The 24,629-nt window shown below is 40.2% G+C and overlaps 1 protein-coding gene across 4 annotated transcripts in view; it reads left to right on the top strand.

Moving 5' to 3' along the window:
• The window catches only part of ARHGEF28 (Rho guanine nucleotide exchange factor 28), a 309,233-nt gene that overhangs the window by 161,919 nt on the left and 122,685 nt on the right, over positions 1-24,629 (top strand). For 2 of the 4 annotated variants that reach the window (XM_036886062.2, XM_057494358.1), the window contains one exon: positions 542-602. The exons of 1 other annotated variant lie outside the window; for it this stretch is intronic. In XM_036886062.2, the coding sequence (XP_036741957.2) occupies positions 542-602 (61 nt within the window). Of the gene's footprint in view, positions 1-541; positions 603-13,040; positions 14,413-24,629 lie in introns of those variants that run through there. One more of the 4 variants, XM_036886064.2, reaches the window with a different exon arrangement.

Below are 24,629 nucleotides of genomic sequence, written 5' to 3'. Positions count from 1 at the left end.
TTCTTCTCTGCTCTTCTCTCCAGATTGAAGTAAAAGTGAAGTTCTAGTGGTTAAAAAAACTTAAAAACAACCTAAAACAGGGATGTGCCCCAAGTTACATTCGGAATACCTTGACATTCAGTTTCCTCTATTGAATTTTCAGACTCTACTGATTGACCAAACCCAGTTATCTTTCTGGGTTGGATTTGTATATGCAAGATGATTGAATGTATTATCCAAAATAAATTTGTACTTGAAGGTTGATAGCTGCAGATGTTTGCCAGGAATGCAATTGCAAGAGTAAACCTGGGAGATATTTTCTGAGAATAAAATAACATATGGATAGCTTTCAGGCATGTCATACCTTGGGAAAGATCCTTTCCTTATTTTTAGTTCTAAAATAATATTAAGTGCCAGGCTATTTTTTCATTTGTGTGGTGGTACAAATAATACATCTTTACTGATGTTTTCCAAGGCCATCTTTCCAGTTTACAAAAATAAAGAAACATTAGTATGGCACATAAGTGATTTTAAAAATCCTGCCTGACTTTATCTTTTACAGTGTGTGAAAAGCCTGGTGGCCCAACTAAATGAACATGAAGGCCAGGACAGTCTACATTTGGGTATGTTCCAAGAGATTTACTGTTTACAATCTAAAAAACAAAACAAATCAAAACAAAGCAACGAAAGCTTTTCCTGAGCAGTTTTACTCTGAGCTGGACTCTGGCCTAGGGCTCGTCACATGTCACCTTGTTATTCTGATGATGGTAGGTACTACTAGTGTTAGGTGAAGTGACTGGTGGAGAGTAAGTGGTGGAACTGGAGCTCATAATTTTGTTCTACGTGGCCCTGGGACCCCCAGGCTTCCCACTATGCCATTTTGATACCCACTGGGGAACCCCTTGTTGCTGAGCCTGGGATTACAAACTAAGATCTGAGCTCTGATCTTACTCTTTGGCCTCAGGAAAAGACCAGATGTTTGTCCTGGGGCCTGATTCTGATGTGGGTGCCCTTTCAAAGGAACCAGTGGCTCCCTTGGCAAGGTGAAGGTAGTTCTCCCATGGATCTGGAAGTTTTCCTCTGCTCGCATGCATTCTAGTTCAAAGTTCTCTGTGGGCACCTCCCCAAATCTCCCTGGGTATTTTATAATTCTCCAGGGCTAGTCTGACTTCTCCTTTGAGTTGGAGCCTGATAAAGCTTTTGGGGATTTGAGGACATACACAGGCTGGGCTGTCAGGTGATATGGTATCTGGACACCTTTGTATTCTGTGAAGACCTCTGGGGTTGAAAAGTGGAAAGCAGATTGGCACGATCTTGCCCTGTTGGTTTCTTCTGGCTCCCGAAGCAGAGGCGGCCCACAGAAGGCACCTGAGCCAGAGCAGTCTTAGGAGCGGCCGAGGCTGAGGTGTGGTATCAGGGGCAGCAGGGGTGGTGGTGAAGTGCTCAGGCTGCTGTGAGATCAGGGACGGCCAGATAGTGCCCAGGGTGAGTTTCATATAGAAGGTGGGGTCTGCGGAGCCTTGTGGTGCAGGGGCTCACTGGGGGCTGGGCTGGTGATGTGCGGCTGGCACACCGGGTCAGCACACCCAGAGCAGTTACAGCAGCTGGGAAATCGTGAGGAAGAAGGCAGGGTGAGGAGAAAGCAGCCTCAGCGTCAGTGGGCTGTGCTGCTTGGCGGTAAGCTGGGGGTGGTTTGCTCCATGTCCTTGGGAGAGGTGCTGCTGAAGCTACAACAGAAACTTGGACTGTACCAAGCAGTGTGCACACCTTCAGTATTTCTGCTATATAAGGAAAGAGTAATAATTTACTTCCAGAAAGGGGAAAGAGGAAAGAGAAATGAAAACAAACATCTCTGTAAGATGACTGTTGTGGGCCACTGAAGCCAGAATAGGTGTTGCTCACGCATACAGGATGTCTCATCTACAAATTGCATCATGCTCCCAGGAATGTTAGCTTTGAAGAATGTTTACCAAGACAAATTGCTGGTGGGGAGGAGTGTTGGCTATTAAAAGTATTAAATAGCAGGATTCTTTTAATTTTAGGCTTGAAAACCTACTCCATTCTCAAACTAATAATACTTGCTGGGTAAGAAGACGTGTGTTGAGAAAACTGTAGTAGCCCTACCTAATCTGAGTGTTTTGTCAGTAACATCATTAAGTAGTGAAGGATTCGAGAGAGACAAATGTGTATGACTTCAATCCAGTGCTTTATGAAACAGACCATGAATAATTGCTCCTTGTGCTAGAAATTTGCTTTTTTTTGCTGTTCACTTAAACTTTTTGTATTAAGTCACCTAACTTTATGCAAAGAAAATGATTAATAGATTTTTGAAAACACGTTCAAGACAGGAGTGGGCAGCAAGCTATGAGCAGCAGTCAGATGGAAAGCTGAAGTCTGGAACTGGAAATGGCTCTTTCTGTGGCCATTTCCAAACTGTTTTGTTATTTTATATGGTTTTGTATTCTGGTCAGTTTGTAAGGAAATGCTGATAATGTAGGGTCAAGGTATATGTCTTTGCTGACTTGCTTTATTCAAAATGTTGTAATGTGAGTTTAGTGTGATTTCATAAGCTGTATTTGGTGCTGTCCCAAGAGAACTTGGTGACAATGGACATGTTCTGTATTTGCTCCATTCAGAACGGTGGCCAGTGAGCACGTTTGTCTATTGAGTACATGATGTGTGACATGTGACTGTGAAACTGACTTTTAAATTTTATTTAACTTATTGCCCTGGAAGTTCTTTTTGTATTGTTGACTCATCAGAGCATCAAGAATCATACAGGCCAATAGTTCACATGCCAAAAGTGACTATTGATTGGAGGGATAATGTCTCAGGTGTTAATAGCTGGTAAGCTCATCCAAACCAGTGCCCTGGAGCCACTTCAGCAAGAGGTGAGACTACATTTATGGTGAGTCCAGAGCGATGATCCATTCTCTGTGGATGCTGGAAAGCTCTGGTGTTTTGCTCAAAAGGAAGCATTATCATTTGGAGATCTGGGATCCTGTTTTGTTGCTGTCATGGTGGAGAGTGGGTTGTGCTGTTCTTCACATTCTAGGCACATAGAGTGGAGAGATCAGAGCATTTGGAGGAAATGGAAAAAGAGAATGTAGATGAAATGGGTCAATGCAGAAATTGAACAACAAAGGTTCCATTTGGCTCAAGTATATGGGACTAAATATGATTAAGTGATAGAAGTTCAATACTAGGCAGCAGCAAATACTGTCTCAAGGAGAAGGGGCAATAGCATCTGGCAGGAATAGTGGACAACCTGTGTGAATGCAGGGGCATGGCTGAGCTTTGACTGCCCTATTGGAATCCCAACCACGAACAAAGACATAAACCATCACTGAATCAGCAAAGTTTTCAATGACTTGATTAAATGCTGTCATACAAACCCTGCTTTTGAAAGATTAAATCTGAAAAAATACAACCATGAGCCTGGTTAGAAATTAAGGTTTCTAGTTAAAAGCTAAGTTCATGCTTGTGGACCATGAAACAAGAGTGCCAGTGTCTGGTGAATTACAGAAGCTCCTGGAAGGTGTCAGTCCTGCTCTCTCAGCAAGTGATGTTCGAGAGCATGAGCGAGGTTGTACGTGAAAGACCAGATTTAGTGAGACTCATATTGAAGCTGATTTTCCTGCAATAATTTATCAGCCAAGGTCTGCATTAGAGTGAAGTTATTTGAGGCTTATTGGCTAAAGCTGATACTGCAAGAGTATTTAGATGGAAATAGTGTAGGATTGGTGAAACTTGTTAAGATAAGAACTGCATGAACATGTTTTAACTTTGCTCATGCGGGAAGGTGGTAGGGAGGTAGAGAGATGCTAGGGGAGGTGGTGATGGAATTGGCTGACAACATCCTCCCTGCTTGGAAAGTCCTGATGCCTTGAACCCATGGGCATGAAGCAGAGCCATGCCTGCTGTTCCAGGTTTGGCTGGCAGAGGGTGGACTTGGCACAACTGCCAGAAAAGATTTTAAATATGGTATCATGCTAAATAATACTTTTGGAAAAAATTAATCTTTTTAAATAATAGAAGTAATAAATGCTCACAGTAGAAAAATTTGACATTTTAGAAAGAGCAGAGAAAAAGAAAACATCTCTAATTTTCCCACCCAAAAGCAGCTACTTTTACATTTTGGTGTATTTACTACCAGTATTTTTCTATGCATCTATATTTACAGAATAGTGATAATATAAACCATAGAATTTTGTGTCCAGCTTTATTTAATGTCATATACCATAAGTAAGCTCCATTTTAGAAGGTAGCTTAAAGTGATGATGTACATTTTTCTATAAGAAATGCAGATTACTTTTCTTACAAGAAGGGGAAAATGTCATGGATTCTTGCCAAAAGTATTTTTTGGCTAGAAAAATATTCTCCTTTTTTATAATGTGTATTGTTTGATTTATAGAGTGGCCTTGTTGTCAGTACATGGTGAGGCTTGAATCCCCATTATTATTTAATAGTTTGAGTCACTTTGTTGCTATTATTGTTCGTTATATATAATATGAGTAAAAAACTTAGTGGGGGTTGGGACCGGCAGGGGGGCATTAGGGAGACAAATGAACCAAAGCTGGATGTGGACAGAAACCCGACTTGACCCTCCCCCCACTGCCCACCCCCCCAAAGCCATCTGGACCAATCAGGGGAGAGAAGGCAGCAGAAACAGACAGAAACAAGCAGTAGAAGTGAGGGGCTTCAAATTGCTCAACTAGACGATGCAGATGTTCATGACTATTGACAAGACCAAGGAGAAACAAGGCTCTGCACAGGAAGCTTAGGAAAATGTCAGCAAAGGGAAACTGGAAGGAAATGATGGGAAGATCCAAAGGAACAGTCCCTCTAGAAAGGAATGTTAGGTGTAGTACAAACTTTTTTCAAGATCTCTACTTGTGGGCCTATCTGGGAGATGTTCAAGCCCCTGGATTTCAGTGGTGAGCTGGACAAAGTGTAGTCAGTGCTAGTTTGCAAATCACCAAATAAATAGAACTAATTAGGTTAGTCTTTTTTTATATTAACTGCAAGTTTGGAATTAACGCCACTAGCTATTAAAGCTTATAAAACAACAATTTTAAGCTATTTGTGAAAAATAAAGTTTCAAGATGGTTTCAAGCAGAATCTTAGGCCTGGAATCTTAAGATTTAGGACCCCTGTCAATGGAAGCTGGCCCTCTCTTGGCTGTTTAATAACTCATGTGTATCTATGCTGAGTTGTCAAGAATGTTGCATGAAACACAGAAGAAAAGAAGGGGGGAGAGCGAGCAAAGAGAAAGTTTAACAGAACGCCTGCCCTTCTAAAAGATGACTTTTCAAGCCTAATTTTTGGCAGATCTCTCTACCCCAGGCTATAGAAGCTTCTGTGGGTTCCCTTTTTCCTTTTTTGGTGAGACCAGAGGGGGAGGGCTTCATCTCTCTACCACAAACCAAAGCTTACCAGTGATTTGGTTTTTTAAAATACACCATAGGGAAGGCAAAATTATTTATAAAAGTTATGACTCAAAATTCTATTATTCCTTTTCAGTTCAGTGCAATTTTCTTATTGCAGTTGTTGAGGTTTCAAAAATGGTTTCTGGTAGAAGAAATTGCTGACTTATTGGAATTCTGTTGAGTGTTATAAACACAATTTGGTTCTCTTATTACATGTGGTGTGCCTTTTGTATTTGTGGCTTCATTATTTGGATAAAATTCTCCTTTTTGAATACACATAAAGCATTTTTTCTTTATATCAGACAATTGGAATATTTATTGGTAGACTTTTGCCCCATAAATTAAAGAATTTAGGATTTCTAGGTTAATATACACTATAGGCTAGGAAACATGAAACTAGAGTCTATCACATTATCTTTTTTTCCTTCTGTTTAAAAAAAAAAGCTATATTAAATTGTAAGTCCTTAGTCTAGGATGCTCTGGTGTAATGCTGAGCCTAATATTCTGCCTACTGTTTGCTCACAAATGTTATGAAAAAAAATGTAAATGAAAGTGAGTAGGGTTAGCTGGTAATTAAGCACCCAGGTATCCTATGGTTGTAAACTCCACCTGCACATCGGAATTACCTTGGAGCTTTAATAATCCTGAAGCCTGTGTCCACCCCCAGAGAAGTCTGATTTAATTGGTTTGGAGCCTGTGCTTCCAGAATTGTAAAAGGGCCCCAGGTGTGGCCAAGGTTAAGCATCACGATGGTTCCTTCAGGGAGTTCTGCTCTGCTCAAATCACTCCTAACTTTTACTGGGCTTTCCACATTTTGGAACTGGGGAAATGTCTTTCTTATGTCTGTCTGTCTGTCTGTCTATCTATCTATCTACTACAAAAGTAATCAGTGGAAGCTAATTTGTATTAGGTTTGCACACTTTCAGTGATTATCACCATTAATTCATTGTAGATTGGTGGTAAATGTGAACACTCTGGAAAAAAAAATTGAAAAAATTTCCCAAGTAGTTGGACCTCAGTGAGCTGATTTAACTTTTAAAGATTAATCATTTTTAAACATGAAGGACTCAGGGGACTGGAATTTCTGTCAGTCATCTTCTGGACTTCGAGGTGCACAGGTAAGGATGGAGGAAGTTGGGTTTACACTAAGGGTCTCACAGGATGCCTGATGTCTGGCCTTAGTACCTGGCGTACATTTAAGTCATCTTTTTCTTTCATCTTATAAAGTAACTTAATTCCTGAAATGTAATTGAGGGAGGGTGGAAAATGGCAATTCTTTCTCTGAACTCTAAATTTTCATGCTCCAAAATAAAATCCTCACCTCCAAATAAACCAGTTTATTAAGTAAATTCCATAGGTTACATCCCTAAAGATTCTATTTTGAATTCAAATCATATGATTAGATTATAAATCTTAAACAAGTAGAAATCTTAAGGAAATTACAACTGACTAATAAAATATGAAACAAATGAAAAATATAAAATATAATCTGGAAATAGTATTCACAACATTTTTATCTGGGTCAATAAAATAATACTCGGGGATTTTGTTCCCTTTTCTTGTGTTGAAACACTTTAGAATGCCTGTGTATATCAGCACTTAATGAAAGAACTGCCCTCCCAGAGGAATCACTGGGCTGTGGGCTTGATTGCAGTGCGTTTATGTGAGTTAGGCTTGCTTTTTACTGAGTACCAGTGGTTAATCCCTTGGAAGAGACTTTAGAGCAATTAAGATTCTGGTTAGCTTTCATGCCAGGCAGTGCAAGCTCTAACAACTTATTGGATGTTTGCTTTAACTTTTAGAGTGGCTAATTTAGAAGACATTTTAATGAAACATGGCCCATTCAGGCATGGGCAAGAAGCCAACAGAATTTATTCTACACAATATGAGATTCTGCTGAAGGATATAGAGTACAGAGAAATAATGTAATCAGAGGTCAAATAGGAGATCCCCAGTAGTGAATAATCTGTTTCTTTATAATAATTAAAATTAACAAAGCATCAGAATAAAGAGTGAGCTAAAGGTATCTAGAACATGAGGAGAAAATTTCCAGTAAGCTGGCTGGGCTCTTCTGGTTCTTGAGGTTTGTCTGCCAATAAGATCTCTGGTCTAACTGAGGTAGATTTACCTACCCACAGGTGCCACAGGGGAGCTTCTCACTGGGATTACTCTTGGGAACCTATTAACCCCAAAGAGGCACTGTTTGTTTCTGAAAAATTAAAATCTTTTTCAGCATATCATCCTTTGGTAACATAATAAAAATGTAAGGGAATGGGGTTTTATGCTTGAATTGAATTCTACATATTTGAATAAGTGATGCAAACATTTTAGCATGAATTCCACAAACATTTAATGAACATAGATTATGTGCTTTTTACACCATCTTTTAAAATTTTTTTAACTTTATTTTTTAGGACAGTTAGATTTACAGAAAAACTGTAAAGGTAGTATAGAGTTCCCATATACCCCCCCATCCTCCCCAAGTTTCCACTATTAATATCATATATTATTATGGTACATTTTTCAAAATTAATGAGCTGTACTGATACATTATTATTGACTAAAGTCTGCACTCTATTTAGATTTCCTTAGTTTTTATCTAATACCCTTTTTCTGTCCCAGGATCCCATCCAGGATACCATTTAGCTGTCATGTTTCTTTAGGCACCTCTTGGCTGTGAGAGTTTCTCAGACTTTGTTTTTGATGATTTTGATAGTTTTGGGAGCACTGATGAGACATTTTGTAGAATGTCCCTCAATTGGTATTTTTCTAATGTTTTCCCCATTATTAAACTGGGGTTGTGGGTTTTGGGAGGAATACCACAGAGGTAAAGTGCCATTTTCATCCCATCATATCAATGATAAATGCTGTCAGCATTACTTAACCACTGTTCATAATGACCCCGATTGCCTGGTGGAGGTAGGATTTGTTCGGTTCTCCACAGTAAAGTCACTCATCCCCACTACTCTTTCCAGACTGTCATCTTTGGAAGGAAACCACAAAGTGCAGCCCATAGTTCAGGAGGCAGTAGTTACTTGTATGCCCCCTGGAGTCAATATTTTATATTTCTCAGAGTGTTTTAGCTTTGGCAATGGGGAACTCTCTTCATTGGCTTCTTGGCCATTCTTCATACTCCTATCATTGTGGGTTTAAAAAAAATTTTTTTTTAGAGTGGTAAAAGTATTCTTTATGATACTGTAATGGTGGGTATATGACACTCCATTTGTCAAACCCATGGAACTTCACGGCATACAGACTTAATGGCATAAACTCTAATGTGTGCAAATAAAAAATTAAGTTGGAGGATCCTATTATGGAATACAAAATGTGACAAAACAATGTAACTGTGCTGAAAATGTATGAAATACTTTACTGTAGGGGATGGGGAGGTGTGGACCTCAGTAAATTTGGAAATGAGTACTCTGTAAGAGTAATGGCAACAGAAACTATATTTAACCACTGTCCTCTAGGTGATGAAGTTGTTTCCCACATGGTCATGGGTACAAACTAACAATTTTGATACTACTATAAATATGTACTAGAAATGAACAGTTATGTAAATGGATTACAGAGAGTAGGAGCAGGTTCCTCATGTTGGAGAGGGGGTTTATAGAAAAGCAAGGGGAGGAGATTAGAATGATCCATGTGCTAACAAATGGAGTTTGAGACATCAGTATGCACTCATGATTAGTTCATACAGATACACATGGTTGCATATAGAAATTTTTATTTGAAACTAGGATTACCCATTACATTTTGTGTGAATTTTACCTCCAGAACTATGGAATTGATACTTTGGAGTTTATGTTAAAACTTATTATTTAAATTCTTTGCTCATTTTATATCTCATAGTTAACTTATTTAATATACATAAGTGACCATAAAAAAAGTCTATAGAACAATAAATTGAACTTTGTTAAAACTGATTTTTAAAAGTTTATGAATTAGTCTGTGGCATGTAAGAAACTTTTTATAGCAGCTTTGGGAAAATTGGAATTGGGACATTATCAGGAAAAACCCAAGGTATAATTGTAGATTCTGCTCTCCCCAAGTGCCTTCACTCTTCCTACCGGGAGGGATTTTTTTCCCTTAGGCTCTAACAGGATGCTTTCCTACCCTCCGCCTGGTCCTTGTCTGGATTCATGGCTCATATCCTTGCTGCTTTCACCTCCTGAGCCTCTTCACAGCCGCTATGCACAGCTGCCTCTCTTAGATAAATTCAAAATTCCTAATCATTTATTGTTTAGAAAAACTTAGCCAGTTTGTCCTAATTCTTTCCTTTCAGGTTATGTCCAAGAACTTAAGTGTTTAAAACAAAAGAGGTCCACTGAGGGTCTTTTTTCCTTAAGAGACTCCTGTAGGTAGAACTGATATCTGTAGCAATACTACATGCTGGTGGAAGCTTCGACAGTGTAATTCTTTATATGTTATTTCAGTCAGAAAATCTGTTGTTATCCTGTCCTGAAGTGTTTGGGGGTATTTTATTATCCTACATGTGGATATAATATAACACAAGTGATGTCATCTTCTTGGATTTCTAGGTTGTATCCGTTTTTTCCCCCCTTAGACAACAGGATGATATAAGGGGCCATTTAAGAAGGGGGCTGCAGGTTTTTTATTCAATAAATCAAGGTAATAAAAGTAGATAACAAATTTAAAAATACTCTAATTTTTAAAGTAAGGTGGTGTTACAAATGGTGGCACCCTAGAATTCCAGTGTTTGACAATAGTGGTTACACCAGACTCCCAATTCATATCTGTTTTATATGAATTCAATTTTAGAGGCTCTGTTTAAACAAAGCCAGGCTGAGGAGTTAGGGAAAAAATAATTCAAACCTTGGGGTTTGATTCCACTGTGAGTATAAAGTGAGAGGCTGGAGATGTGAATGCATCGTCCCCACTGAGCTGCTCACAGTGAGTGCCCCTTACTGTGTGCAAAGGGCTGTGCTCTTACAGTTCCTCGTTTTCCATGTGACAAAGCCTCTCGGTGAAGGCCAACCATTTCCGCTGGGGCCCAGCCAGAGTGATGACGTTCTCCAGCAAAGAGCTACTCGTGTTGGACTCAGAGAGATGACATGGTGCAAGGGATTTTGGCCATTTCTGTTTTCACCTAATGTTAGAGCCTAAGACTACATTAAAGTATCATTGTACTGGTGAAGTTCTCCAGGACAGGCTTGTCTTGGCATGAGGGGTCTTGCCTCCTCTTGCAGTTTTCAATGACTTTTTCCAGGATTGGTGTCTAGTAGTGTTAAAAATTGTAGTCTCTGATTGTCAAACAGTGGAGAGAGGCAAAACGAACCTTCTCCTCTTCCTATCTTGGTGTGATTTTCTTGGAACTTTGCACATTGCCATGTCTCAGTTTTGAAAATCAAGCTATTACTCCTAAAGTACAGTTAAGAATACATTAGTGTCTATAATGTAGAAGAGAAATATAATGAAAGGGAAATTTTATTTATATTTAATATTTAAGCTAAAACTTACTGAAAACTTCTTTATTGTTAGAATCTCATTTGATCCTTACAACTCTTTGGAGAGTAGAGGTTATGATCACATGTTATATGAAACAACTGAAGCTCAGAAAGTGTGAGTGACTTGGTTAAGGCTGCTAATAAATGACAGAGCCACTAGTTGAGTCTATATATACCTCCAAAAACCTATAATTTTTCTTTTCAGCTTGTGGCTCCTTAAAAATACATGTTAGACACAGTTCTCACCCTCAAGGTATTTGGGGTCCCAAATTTGGAGGATAAGAAAACTGTGCAAATACTATAATTCAAATAAAAATATAAATACCCTTCTAAGGAGGTTTAATTTGATCAAAGTTGAAAGGTAGGTGACCTGTGTCTCGATGAAGAGAATTGAGGACAGCTTCCTTTCCATGAGAGTCTTCCGGAAAGCTGAAATGTCAGGGCAGCAGCAGCAGCTGCTGCTCTGAAAGATCATGACCTTATGGAGGTTATTTTCTAAGTAAAGGAGTTTCTAATTAAAGGAGGCAGAGTAAGACTGATGAAATCATTCACAAGGTTACAGAGTAATGGTTGTATGGTATCTGGTGAGAAAGTGGCTTTGGGGATGTATCACTGAATTCTGCCAACTGCAATTGCAATCAGCCCATGAAAGCAAAGAAATTAATCTGTTGAATATGAATGAGATGCAGAAAACATCTTGAATTAATTTAAATGCAATCATATTGGCACAATGGAAAAAAAAAGTCAATTGTAGAAAACAAGGATAAATGACCCACATTCAGGAAGAGTTCTTTGGTGAGCAAGAGAATGAGCTGGCCAAAAGATAACAAGGACTGTGACTGTGCAAGCACAGTATTTTCTGCTTTACTCTATATGCTAACTGAACTGTCTATGACTGGTCAGTAGAAATCATTGCATTCTTTAAAAAAGTGTTGATAATAATAAAGCAAATGAGATTGGAAAGTCTTGTTGGGTCTTTCACCTCTGTTAGGTGGGTTTCTCACATGTACTGGTTGGGTAATTCTAGTAGTTTTGTCAATTTCCATGTCAATAGTCAATTGATATGTAATAGGTCAACAAGGACTGTGCTTTGTGGAAAATTAGATTAAGATGGATCTACCTGGCACCTCAACTAGTATATATGCATTTTACAAAGTTCTCTCATCTTTCCTTGTCTGCATTGTCCTGAAGATCCTCTGCTCTATCACTGATGGTCAGGAGAGCAGCAGCTGGCCCCAGTAGTTTGTTGACTTGGAATTTATCCTAGTTGCATACCTCTAAACCTTCACAGTGCACAAGAATGAGAAAGATAGCTATCTCCTGATCTAACATTTTCATTTCAGTTGGGAATTGTCTACATTAGTGGAGGTTCCCTTTCTTTGGTCTACAGACATCTCAGAGGCACCCAGGGGTCTGTGGATCTAGGCACATCCCAGGTATTTCCTCTAGCCTTAGGTAACAATGGGTTTTCTTCTCCCATAAGCACTGCTCCTTTTTTCAAATATACATACTGTTGTGATGAATAAAATACAAATATATTTTTAAGCACTTTACAAGACTTCTTATAGCTTTTTGTTAAGATACATATTTTCAACCTAAGGATATTAAAAATACTACAGATGTCATGTAAAGATTGTTTCCAGGTTGAGACTAGTAAGTGTAAATTGTTCATTCATTCGGCACATGCCTGTAGTGTCCCTAGTGCTGTTTAAAGCCATGAAGCTGAGAATAAATGGAAACACCCAACCACAAGATTTTATCTATTTTCTTATTCCAGATCTATATGGACTAAAACTCTTACCTGTTATAAAGATTGAGAGTAATTTATCCTTACAGTACACCCAGCTGATTAAGAAAAATATGTAATTCTTCTTCAAATAAAAGGCCACAAAGTAGACAATATATTAATGTTTATTTTCATTTAGTTGTAATGCTTGCAACTATCTTCTAGTTGTGTTCTAGTTGTATATTTATGTAGCAAACCATGTAAAAACACAGTAATGATTTGTGTAATTCTGGTTTTGATTTGAGTTCGAAATTAAGTGGTTTCTCTCCTTTTTCCACTTCTGGCTGCACCCTTCACCCAACCCCTACCCAGACAGGATGGGCTATCATGAAGCAGGTTATACAACTTTTTTTTTTTTTTTTACACAGCAGGGCATGATAGTGAAACAATTTGGGAAATTAACTGAATAAAGAGATGGATGTTAATTAACACACATATTATGTTTCAAATCTGCAGGATTGAACAGATCCTCATGTTGTTTCCACTCTCCTTTAGTTTATTTGGGCATCAGACCTCACAAAACAAAGCATAGTACTTCTTGCCATGGCTACTACAAAGAGAAATGCTTAAAAGAGGTTCCCTTGTGAGATGCGGGATATACTTTACTAGATAGAAGATCTTGGAGGCTGTGCATGAGCTTATATTGGACATATATTATCTGCGTGCCCGTAGGGAGTAAGGAAGTACGTTTGAGCACTGTCAGGATTTACAGGGAGGCAGTTAATGGGCTTCTGCTGAATGCTAATTACCAGAGAGTGGTTCTGGGAGACTGTAAGAATTGTTGTTTTGTGGTAAATTAGTCACCAGCTCTATTGAAATGGACTGCAGATTTAGATCAGAGCTCTAAAGGCATCCAAATCCTTATGACTGACAGTCAGGCTTGGTGGTGATGTAAGAAAAAGGTCCCAATTGTGGTAAATAGTAGATGCCTTTGCATGAATTTAAGGAGATGAGTACAATTTTGTATAAATTTAAAATTTCCCACCACTTTAGGCTTGAAAGTATGGGGAGACAGGATTGTTAAATGAATTATCACAGCTGCTTTGGCCCTAGAATCTGAAAAACTGCCAAAGCTTAAAGCTGCCAATGGTATAAAGAATAGATTGCTCTGGAAAAATCCCTACCCTGAGTATGAAGGCCTTTATTTGCCTGTGTATTGAGCTTTCTGGCTGTCCACACACATAAACCTCAACCTTTATCTGCCACTGCACAGGGTGGCTTTTCTGAGAAACGATATTCTAGCTCCAGAACAAAGCGAGGCTTTGCTTGAATTGCAGGCAGCTCTCGTTCAATTCAAAGTTACCTTTCCTCTTTATTTCCATTTCCAGCAAGAGAAGAGGGGAGTTAATGATTCATTTGCTCTCCGTGACCTTTTGAGTAACTGGACTGCGATGTACCGGTGCGACTCTCAGCGGCTTGCCTCTCCTCCTTTTGCTTCCCTAGCTTGGCTTTAATATTTACAGCCTCTTTCTTGGTCTACATGCCTGAACGCCCTGAGGAAGCAAAACATTTACTGCCTCTCCCTTCCCGGTGTTCACGAGCTTTTCACCCAGCCCCATTCCTTCCTTTTACATCACACGGGAGACTCGCCTCCTGGCTGGGGACGCCCCCGAGTTCTTCCTGAGTCTCTACTGTTGAATCTGTTGATTTCATCAAAACAAAAAGATGGATTCTGACTCCGACTCACCTTTTAACTACTCGTGGCCTTCCTTCCCCAAAATGAAGATTCGTCGGAGGGCATCCAAACAAGGTAGATGTGGGATCTTTTCCTTCCCTCAGTGCCAAGCCAGGCATGTTCATATTCTAACCTTCCTTTTCCTTGTTGCTTTGCCAGACTTTTCTGATGAAGTACATGTTTATACACGTCTTTATAAAACTCTCACTACCTAAATAGTTTAAAGGTAGGCTTTTGAGGTAAACCTACTAATTCTTCTCATGTTCCTTTCACTTTGAATCTACATTTGTGCTATATTGTGCATGTGCAACACTCTTTAAAAACACAAAACAGGGAGTTTAGCTCAAGGTGAAAGTTTTGGATTCATTTAATCAGTTACCTTGACAATAGAAAGACCTGTTGAGTCTGGCTTTTGAGGGCTATACAGAGAACTATGCATGTGTTGAGACCCGGTTTCTGTTGCTTTTGCATTTTAGTTTTCAAATGTGTATTACATTTTTTTTTTAAGTTTCATACCTAAGAAAATTGTTCTATTTTGTATGATTTTATTGACCTTCTAGATGCCCAAAGGAAGGAATTTAAAGAATGTAACTTCATCAAGAAAGCCTGAATATCTCCAGGGAATACAGTCATGTATTAAGAGGTTTACTAACAATAATTATTGCAAACTCTGCAAAATGCTTTCCTCCACAGGAAGAAGAGCCACTTATTCGTAGCATGGTTAATAATGGAGTGGGTTACACCACTTAGTCTCCTCACCTGGGACCCACTCCTGTGGAGCAGACCTTGGGAACCAAGGGACAAGTTGGTGATGGGGCACCATGGGCGGTGGCCTGAGGGTTGCATATCGTCAGTCGGGCTCACCTGGCAGTGATGGTTGTCTTCTGAGGTTTACTCAGACAATGTAGTGAGTAGCCCTTTCTATCTCCTGTCTTGTGCAGGGGCTTACGTGGTTATATTTTTAAGTCAAGGAGAAAGGAACATTTTTGTGAGCTTCCAAGCAAAAGAGGCAGTTATAAAAGTTGGCTGTCTCTGTAGAATTGTTCTTGGGGAGCAGAATTCTCTGTCCTCTAGAGCAGAATGACTTGCCACATCTCACCAGGCCTTTCCCAGAGAAAAAGGGAGGCTGACAGTTGTCAACATACACCTGGTTTCCTTCAAGGATCTTTTCCCTTCCATCTAAAATAAAAGAGAGAGGTGTGTGTGTGTTTGCTTTTTCGCTAGAATCAAGGCCAACCCCAGCAATGAGATGGGTTGGCCTTCTAGGGCTGGCAGAAGCTTCAACATGAACAAATCTCCTGGGCTACTCAGCTGCCATCCTTGAAATTCTGTCACTGGGGACCTGACAGTTTTGTGCAACATTCTATTTTCCTTGTGTACTATTTTAAAATTTCTTCTTCTTTAGGGTACAGGGTTATGATAAATTCAACTTACCATTAAATTGTTCAGGGTGAAAAATGTGTCTGAGCACAAACATGTGCATGTGAAAGCAAGCTTAGATGCAGAAAGAGAACGGTTACAATGCTAACAGTAGGTAGATCTGGGTAAAGGCATATAGTGGGGTTCTCTGTGCTATTCTTTCAGCTTTTAAGTTTGAAACTAACTAAAAAAAATATATATATTTTTTAACATCAGAGAGGGCAGATCCACTGAGTCACTCTCTCTTTAGAATGAATGTTATTCTTGTTCATTGAGAACTTCTTCAGGGCAGGTAGCAGTCCTGCAAGACTACTAAATCTTTGTGCTAATTCTACCCCAGTTAAACTTGGGGATATCTAATTATGTAGATTATAAAATAATTGCTACATAGATATGAAATATATTTTATAAATTATATAAATATCAATATGATAATTAGATATACAATATATATAGATTATAAAAATATCTGCTTTATGTATTTTTGTATTTATATTGCATGGCTGGCTGACTGGATGCCTATGTTCTTGGGGGCCTGGGTAGCATAACAACCTGGGGAGACATGGGATTAATGATTAGGAGGCCAGTGGAGAACCTTGAGAGTCCAGTGGAGTTGCAGAGAACGCATTAATCACATTCTCCTTTGAAATCCAAAGTTGGAGCACAGCCAGTTCGAGCCACAGCAGAAAGTCATAACATAGCTATGTATAAATTAAACTTGATTCAAGTGAAATCAGGTACCTGGGATATGAAAATGATTAACTATTTACTGCTAATAAACAAAAGACAAGTGGTTGGTAGCAGAGGGGGGCCGTTGTCAGAAGGGTCCCACTTCCTTTCTTTGTTAACTGATGATGATGTAGTTGTGGAGAGTGTGAAAAGTAGGTTGGGTGGTCATGTCGCACTGTTAGGTGGATAGAGTCCCAGAACCTTAGGCCTTAGAAATGACCTGGTCCAAATACCTCATTTTGCAGAAGAGGATGATGGGGCCAAAATGGGTGAAGTGAAGGGGAATTATTCATGTGCTCAGGAAGCATTTCCAGAGTGCCAGGCACTGTTCTGGTGGTTGGGGCAAAGTGCAGGACCACACAGATCCTGTCCCTGCTCACAGGGGTGGAAGAAACACCAATAAACCTGATTTTTTCAACCCTGTGGGCAGTTTGTGCAGACCTCTGGTTTCTATCTCTTAGAAGGATGACCTAATTATTTTTTTGTCAGTCTGTACAACTAAGGTGGACTGAATTTTTCTTCATTGTTTCCTTCCTTCTAATCATCACCAGCATCATTCTCAGAATGTAAGTTTGGATCACCCAGGAAACTTGAAGGAAGTTTTGAAGGATTGGAATTTCTGGCTTATTAGCAAACCTCATATATTTGTTCAGAAATATTCTTTTACTTTGTATTATTCTTTCTCTCTCCTGACTTCCTTTTTAGTGTTCTTTCCTTTAATTTCCCCTCCTGTCCTTATATCACTATTCTTTGGTAAACATGCACATGTGCACACACACACACACACACACACACACACACACACACACAGTAGGTACCTAGTTTAGAGAGAGGTGAACATTTAGAGGGTTTGGTAATAAGAGGAAATCTAACAGAAACTCACCAATACTTTTATCAACTAAAAAGTGAATCTAGTGTTACCTAACCTCATGCCCTCAGAAGGGAAGAGAAAAAGAAATAACTTAGAAGCAGTGCCTTTGGAAGTGACCGTGTCTAGAGGAAGTGGTGGAAGCAGTTAAAATCAAACTGCCCCAAAAATATTCCTGGGATTCTCAAAAATTGCCCATAGTCATTTCATGGGCAATCCTTGCACCAGCTGTCCTGGGAGCCTAGTGGTTAGTGATTGGAGTGGGCCAGAGTCCATGACCGTTCTGCTTCAAGGACTCTAGGAATGCCTGGATCTTTGTTTTGTTGGTTTCAATAGCAAATTCAACCAAGAAATTTAATGTTTCTTAATCAAAGATAAAAAATAGGTATTTAGAGCTTACATATGTTTCTTATAATTATCATTCAATCTTTATAGTACTCTTTATAGACTCTTTAATATCAATCATCAGGACCCAGGAAAAGTTGAACTGTTCTGTTCTTTGTGCCTTTGATCCCCTTACACACCTCTCATTCTGTCCTCCTCCAGCTCATATCAACTGCCTCTCTAATGGCCCAAAGTGTGAGAGAGTGCTGCCTTTTTTTTTTTCTGATACAAAACCAGTCTATAGTTGCCAAGGAAGATGATGCCTATCAGAAAGTGTAACAATCTTGGAGAGCTTAGATAGCACCAAATTTTCTGTAGTTAGAGGTAAGGTAACTTTTATGTGGTCCTTCATTCAACATAATAACCACTGTTTATGAAGCTGTAGCAGGCACTTTACAAACATCTGATTCTCGATATAGTTCCACAGGACAGATGTTATGTCTGTTTTACAGGTGGGAAAACTGAGGCTTAGAGAGTTTTAAAGTTCTTCCTAAGGGCATACCAGGAAATGCAGGGAAAAGTAACCATGGTAGAACAAGGAAGGCTAGTGAATAAGTGAGTGATGTGTGTAGGTCTTTTTCATCTGTTATCTTGTAAAACACCTCTATGTTAGATGTGGTTATCACCTTCATTTATTAGGTGGGGGCTCTGAGGCTCAGAGGAGAAATGAACTGCCCAAGACCATAGCCAATAAATGCAGAGCCAGGCCTACAGCCAGGACACTGGCTTCAGAGGTTTTGTTCTTCCCAGTATGTTTCATCACCTCTTCGTAGAAGTAAGGGATGGTGAACTTCAGTGGGTAACTACCTGTGTTCAGGAGGTGCCATTGTGTCTCGCCATCTTTCTTCCTCCCTCTCTTGTGAGTCTTTGCCTAGGAGTAGAGGTGGTAGTGGAAACTCTGGAGGAGCAAGGTGGTAGGGTTGTTTCTAGGTCTTGACCCATCTGTATGCATGTTGGGTATAATACTGCCATACACCACCATTTGGGTGGAAACAGGTGGACAGTGGCTGGAGCCCTGCATGCTTAGTGAGCGGAGGAAGGGGCAGAATGACCTGAGGAAAAGGATGGGATGGGAGGGCTTCCCATGTATCCTGAAAGTGCACAGGATTGTCCCAGACAGAGAAAGAGAGAGGGATCACGAGACCACTGTTTTGGCCTTTTTCATGAGCTCATTTAGTGTTGGAAGGACAGGTACCTACTCTGAAAAAACAATCCCCTAACACAGTAGGTATTAAAGGTGTGACATCTCAGAAGGTTTGATAATTTGTAAAGGTAAATTATACTGATCTCATGGGCTTACTTTTTCTCTTACTTACACATCCTCCTTTCCTTCCTTTTTTCATTGAATTCACTCTTACACATCCATGCGCATGTATGTATTCAGTCCAGAAATTTCCCTGAACACCATAAGGGAAATAAGTCACTACAAAAAACCTTATTAAGGTAGACAAGCATTTTCCTAAAGGTGACAAAACCTGCTGAGCTTTAGTTGGCTTGAAATGAAGATCGTGTTTAACCACATGCAGAACAGTCTCAATTTCAGACCGCCTGGGGGCCGGCCTTTGTCAGCAGAGGAAAGGAGACTCATTACAAGCTCTTTGCTAAACAACATAGCTGTATACCTCTCATAGCTCCCTTTAGTTAAATACTTCGCACATATTTGGAACAGATTTCCTTTATTTTGGGCTATTTTTGGGCAAGACATATTTCTGCATTTGGTCTCTAAGTGGAAGGGAGGTGATACTCCAAGTTATTACCCTGTTTTGGGGGACTCCTCCATTTTGGAGGAAGGACCAATGGTTGTTTATTCAGACGTATTAAGGCAGAAAATGATAAGCCCCATAAGAGAAGTCAGGACAAATTACTGTTGAAGTTCAAGGTGAAGAGACCAGTTCAAGCTGAAGAGACAGTTCAAGCTGAGGGCATCATTTCAACAGCCTGTGGGAAACTGATGGGGTTTAACAGGCTGACGGTCCTTCCAAGCAAACTGGCAGTCAGGCATAGAGTGTATCAGAGTGATGGAAAACAGGCCAGGCTTGGGTACTGTTGGTTTCTAGGCATCCACAGACGTGTAGAGTGTTGCCAAGTGTTGTGCCATCCTTGATGGTTGGTTTTTCCTGCTTAGCACCGTCCTACCCTTTGGTGAGCAGCACTCGCCCTCTTTAGAGTGTGGCCCCTCTACTGCTTTGGCGATGGGTCCAAATGCCACCACCTTCTCATGTGACCTTGCCTTCCTGGATGCCACAGCTGGGCATCCCACCCAGGCTGCGCCAGTCACCCCTTCTGCTGGGCCACAGCTGTTGGCCCAGAGCAGTCACATGACCCAAACTTGCCCAATAGGAGCCCTTCCTTGGATTCTTCAAACTGGAGTTGGCAGGGAGACGTCTTCCTTCTAGGCTGTGCCAGAAGGGTGGGAGCGGAAGCCATTAGCTGGGAGAAACCAGTCAGTGGCAGGAGGAAATAGTGCAAATCTGTAAAGAGACATCGTGTGATAGGATCCTGCTAGCAGGCCCTTGCTCTCCTCTCTGAGGCCCTGTTGCTGCCCGGATGCCTCCCTCTCCAGGCTTGGGTGTGAAACTCCTTCCGCTCTATGAGCTGTCCTCACAAGCCTCCCATAAGTCCTTTCCCTTCCCCTTTCATGTTTTAGCAAAGTCAGGTCAACATTTCTTCCACTTCCAACTAGAAATCTCCAGCTTGTCCTTTAAGTTGCAGCTCAAGGGTTGTTTTTCTGGAGGTTTTCCCTGAATTCCTTCCTTCCCAGCTCATCATTCTACCCTTCTTCCAATCCGGTTTGTGTGTATTTTTATAACAGTACTCTCATTACTGTATGTCAGCTGTTATTCAATGTCTGTTACCCTAAGATGCTGAGTTCCCTGCAGATGGAGCCTGCCGGAACCATTTTCATGCCTGCACTGCCTGGGTCACAGAAAGCAGGCAGTAAGTATTTTAAACTGTTTTATGGTGCAGATTTAGTCACACTACACTGATGCTTTTTATTTTGTCTTTATTTCTTTATTTTGTCTTTAATAGAGCTGATCTTTCTTAGGAAATCCTATCCTTTAAGCAGTGGGGAGGAGAAAGGATATATTTCAGTCTAATTTAAAAACCTTGGTCTGATGCAGTAATAAAAAGTCATGTTTGGTAACTGCTGTCTCTCTAAGTAAAACATCCAGTCTCCGAGATCTCTTCCTCCTCCTCCTCCTCCTCCTGGCCAAGCTGGTGACTGATGTCCTAGAGAGGGTGGGGGGCCGTTGACTGCAGGGAGGAGGCAGCAGTGGCCGATCCTCGCATGCCCCCTGGGTCCTTGTAGTCTCTGCTGTGGATAGGCTGGCCCGCACCCTTCCCCAAGGCATGACTGTCTTACTACTGAGTGTTCTGGCATCTGTGACCAAGGTCTTTGCCCTGGTGTTAGTCAGGACCTGGTGCTTCTCTTCAACTGACTTGGCCTCACCTTGGCTCTCATGCTACAGAATTCTTGGAATCTCTGACCCTGGCCACTGGCTCAGGCACTTCCCTAAAAACATTTACCTTTCCTTCAACCATGGAGGGGCCCTGGCGGGCCATAAGGGCTCTACTTAGTCATTCCTGCTCCTCCCAGAGGCCTGTGGGATCATAGGGATCCATTCTTACTACTCAGGCAACTGGAGGTGGCCCAGGAAAGCTGGAGCCGACCCTGTTGCCTGACCTTGCTCTCCCACTCAGTGTGCTTGGCAGGGTTGTCCTCAGGGTGGTCATCTTCAGAGCCCCAGATGGGAATGAGAGAAGCCCACCCACTCTGAGAGTAGCCCCTGGCCTACCTCACACTGTTCGCCACAGTCAGGGAAGCCCGTTGCCTGGTCCCTTTGGTCTCCATTATTTCTGCTAAAGGAAAATGCTAGTTATGAACTCTGAGAAATCTCATTCCAGCTCTCATTTATGCCAGCCAGCCCAGGGGTGAGTGGTTTGGGATAATGCAGCAGGACTCAGGAATCAAGTAGACTTTCCCACCTAGGAGAAAGCCAGAACAGTTTGGAGGAATGCCAGGCAGTGTGGGCCTTCATTCATTCATTCAAAATGTTCTTGTTGAGGACACATAAAAAACAAATGAGTATCATTTAAAAGTTGCTAAAAGAGTAGGTTTTAAAAGTTCTTATCACAAGAAAAAAAAATTGTATGGTGATGGATATTAACTGGACTTATTGGGTTCATTTTGCAGTGTATACAAACATCAAATCATTGTACACCTGAAACTGATATTATATGTCAGTTACACCTTAATAAAAAGATAAACAAAAGAGTGTATATTTCAATGGAGAATATTTTTGCTAGTAGAGTTCTTGTTGTAGAACTCTATTTTTAGTGTATTAAGCTGGGGAAGGAAATATGGCTACATATGAGCCAAATACATATGGCTCTAGAGGTAGGTGCTGTGCCTTTTGAAGTAGATAAAATCAGTTTTGTATGCAAATGTCTTTTAGGATTTGAATTACTCAGAGTTTCTTGTGATGATGACATACAGGAGCATCTTCCTGATCAGTTTGTTTATACTTTTTGTCTATAGTCACTTGAAGTGGTCTTGTTAAAGTCCTGCCACTTTATTTGAGGTCTTTCACTTTTATTCTGGTGTTTGTGTAATGTATTAGTGTTTTTCTCCCAGCTTGCCCATTTTTCCTTTTTATGGACTAATTTGCTTTAGGTCTTGGAGAGCTGCATCAAGAAGGAAAGGAATTACTGATTAAATCTAATCACACCAAAGTCTACACACCACACATGACTAAACATAGCTTGAGGGAAGAAGCAAGGGCACAAAAGTTATTTACACATTTGAGAGTTCTTTTTCAAACATAAAACATACATCCTCTTGAAGGCTACTTTGTGCTACTACGATGAAGAACAAGAACTTGGAAAGAGTTGGAGCAAAATTGTTATTTTCTGAGGACTTTATTTTCTTTCTTCCTTTCTTCCCTCTCTTCACCTCCCTTTGGGTAGTCAGTGCTTTATGAGGGAAAAGGCTTATTTTCTTAAGTAAGTTTGATAATTAGGTTTGGAAAACAGAAGAATAGGACTTCTTTTAGAATCTGGTTGTAGAGTTACTAAGTTGTAACTTGTTTAGAAGGGTTTTAAACTGCTGTTCCAGGAAGAGGGCTGGAAAAACGGCTCTCACTTCAGCACCTCCAGAATCCATTCGCTTTCATCCTTAGCTGTTCCTGGTGCTAACAGGACTGGTTGGAAGTCCTGATCTCATCCCAGGGCCCACTTTTCTTTCCATGGGATCCCAGGAGGGTGAGGAGAGGTCTGAGGGTGAACTGGACATTTGGATTGATGTTAGAACTGCTCTAGTTTGGTAGACAAAGGTTCCCTGGGTTTTCCCAGACACGTCTTGGTGTGGACTTGAATCGTCAGGGTAACTTTAGCTTACATATGACCCACAGGAAATTCCTGGGCTGAGGATAATTTTGGAATTGGGATGGATTCTCTCTGCAACCTCAAGTCCAACTCAGATGATAGAGGCCAAGAGATTTTCCAGGCCAAGACTAACATCAGGAAAATCCTAAGAGAATCTTAGATGAAAAATAGGCAAGGAGATAAGTGACAGTTTACCACTGAAAATGAATATTTTTACTAGTTGAAGGATTTTTTTTCCTTATTCTGGAGCACACTCAGATCATTGGTAGAAAGGACAAACTGTAAATTTCAGAATTTGGCAAAGTCCCCTTAGAAACTGGGAATTTAGGAGATCATGTGCTGCAGGAGAGGGTATGTCAGCACTGTTTGTGCTCTGATTCTATCACTTAATAATGTTGGTGCATTGATCACTTTCTTCGGGCCTCAACTTTCTAGCCTACAAAGCCATTTTTGTAGAAATTATAAATTATAATTTCTGTAACACTTCATGTTATAGAGAGTAGGGTTGGCAGATGGGATAACAACAATACTATGCACCCTTGGATCAAACATTTCCAGCTAATACATTTACACAAATATTTTCTGATACAATTGATTTATTGATAAACTATCATTTTGTCTGAGATTGCACAGCTGTTCTTTTTAATATGAGGCACATTTTTAGAACATGTTTTTTTTTCACATTTTAGATATAAAGATGGTGATTGTTGGTAACCTAGAAATTTCAGATAGTAAAGAATCGAAAATACCATCTATCCTCTATCACCTAGAGATAGCAGGGAATGTCTTAGCTAATCTTGCCAGTCTTTTCTCTTCATGACTTGCGTGCTGTGTGGTTAAACAAAATGATATCATATACATATTGTTCTATGGACATTTTCTCAGCAAGATTCTCACTGTTATATTCTAGTAGGAGATTTCCAGAAGCAGATAACAGAGTCCCAGGGAGTGAACAAACACACCTGGGCACAAGTCGTACTGTAACACATTAATGAGACTTCCTAATGTGAAAATACCAGACATTGTTCAAATGCCATTTTCTTGAGTTCAAGTAGGATACTCAATAACCCCAGTTATTAAGTAAAATACTTTGAACTACCCAGAAGAATGCCAGCCTAGAGCTGCCATTTGCTAGTTGCCTGATCTTGGAGGAGTACCTAAATAGCATCACCATTTCCTAATCTGTAAAATGAAAATAATAAATGGTACAACTTCAGATTGTTTTTAGGACCAAATGAGTTAATGTATAGAAATCATACAGTGCCTGCTTCATAGTAAGCACTGTATTAGTGTAGCTGTAATAGTGATCACCCAGTATAATTACACAGTATGGAACAGGTGTTCAATAGATGCTGACATCTGGAGTACCTAATATTTTGCATCTACTCTCTCCCTTTTAATGTTTTTCTCATCTTCTGCCCAGGACCTTGACTATGCAAATCTGCCTGATCATCCCAATATTCCTTTAGTAAAATAAAACCTACCCGATACTTTAAAGAGATTAAAA

This window comes from Manis pentadactyla, chromosome 2, assembly GCF_030020395.1.
Source record: "Manis pentadactyla isolate mManPen7 chromosome 2, mManPen7.hap1, whole genome shotgun sequence".
NCBI classification, from domain to species: Eukaryota; Metazoa; Chordata; class Mammalia; order Pholidota; family Manidae; genus Manis; species Manis pentadactyla.
This window is presented reverse-complemented; position numbering and strand designations above follow the sequence as displayed.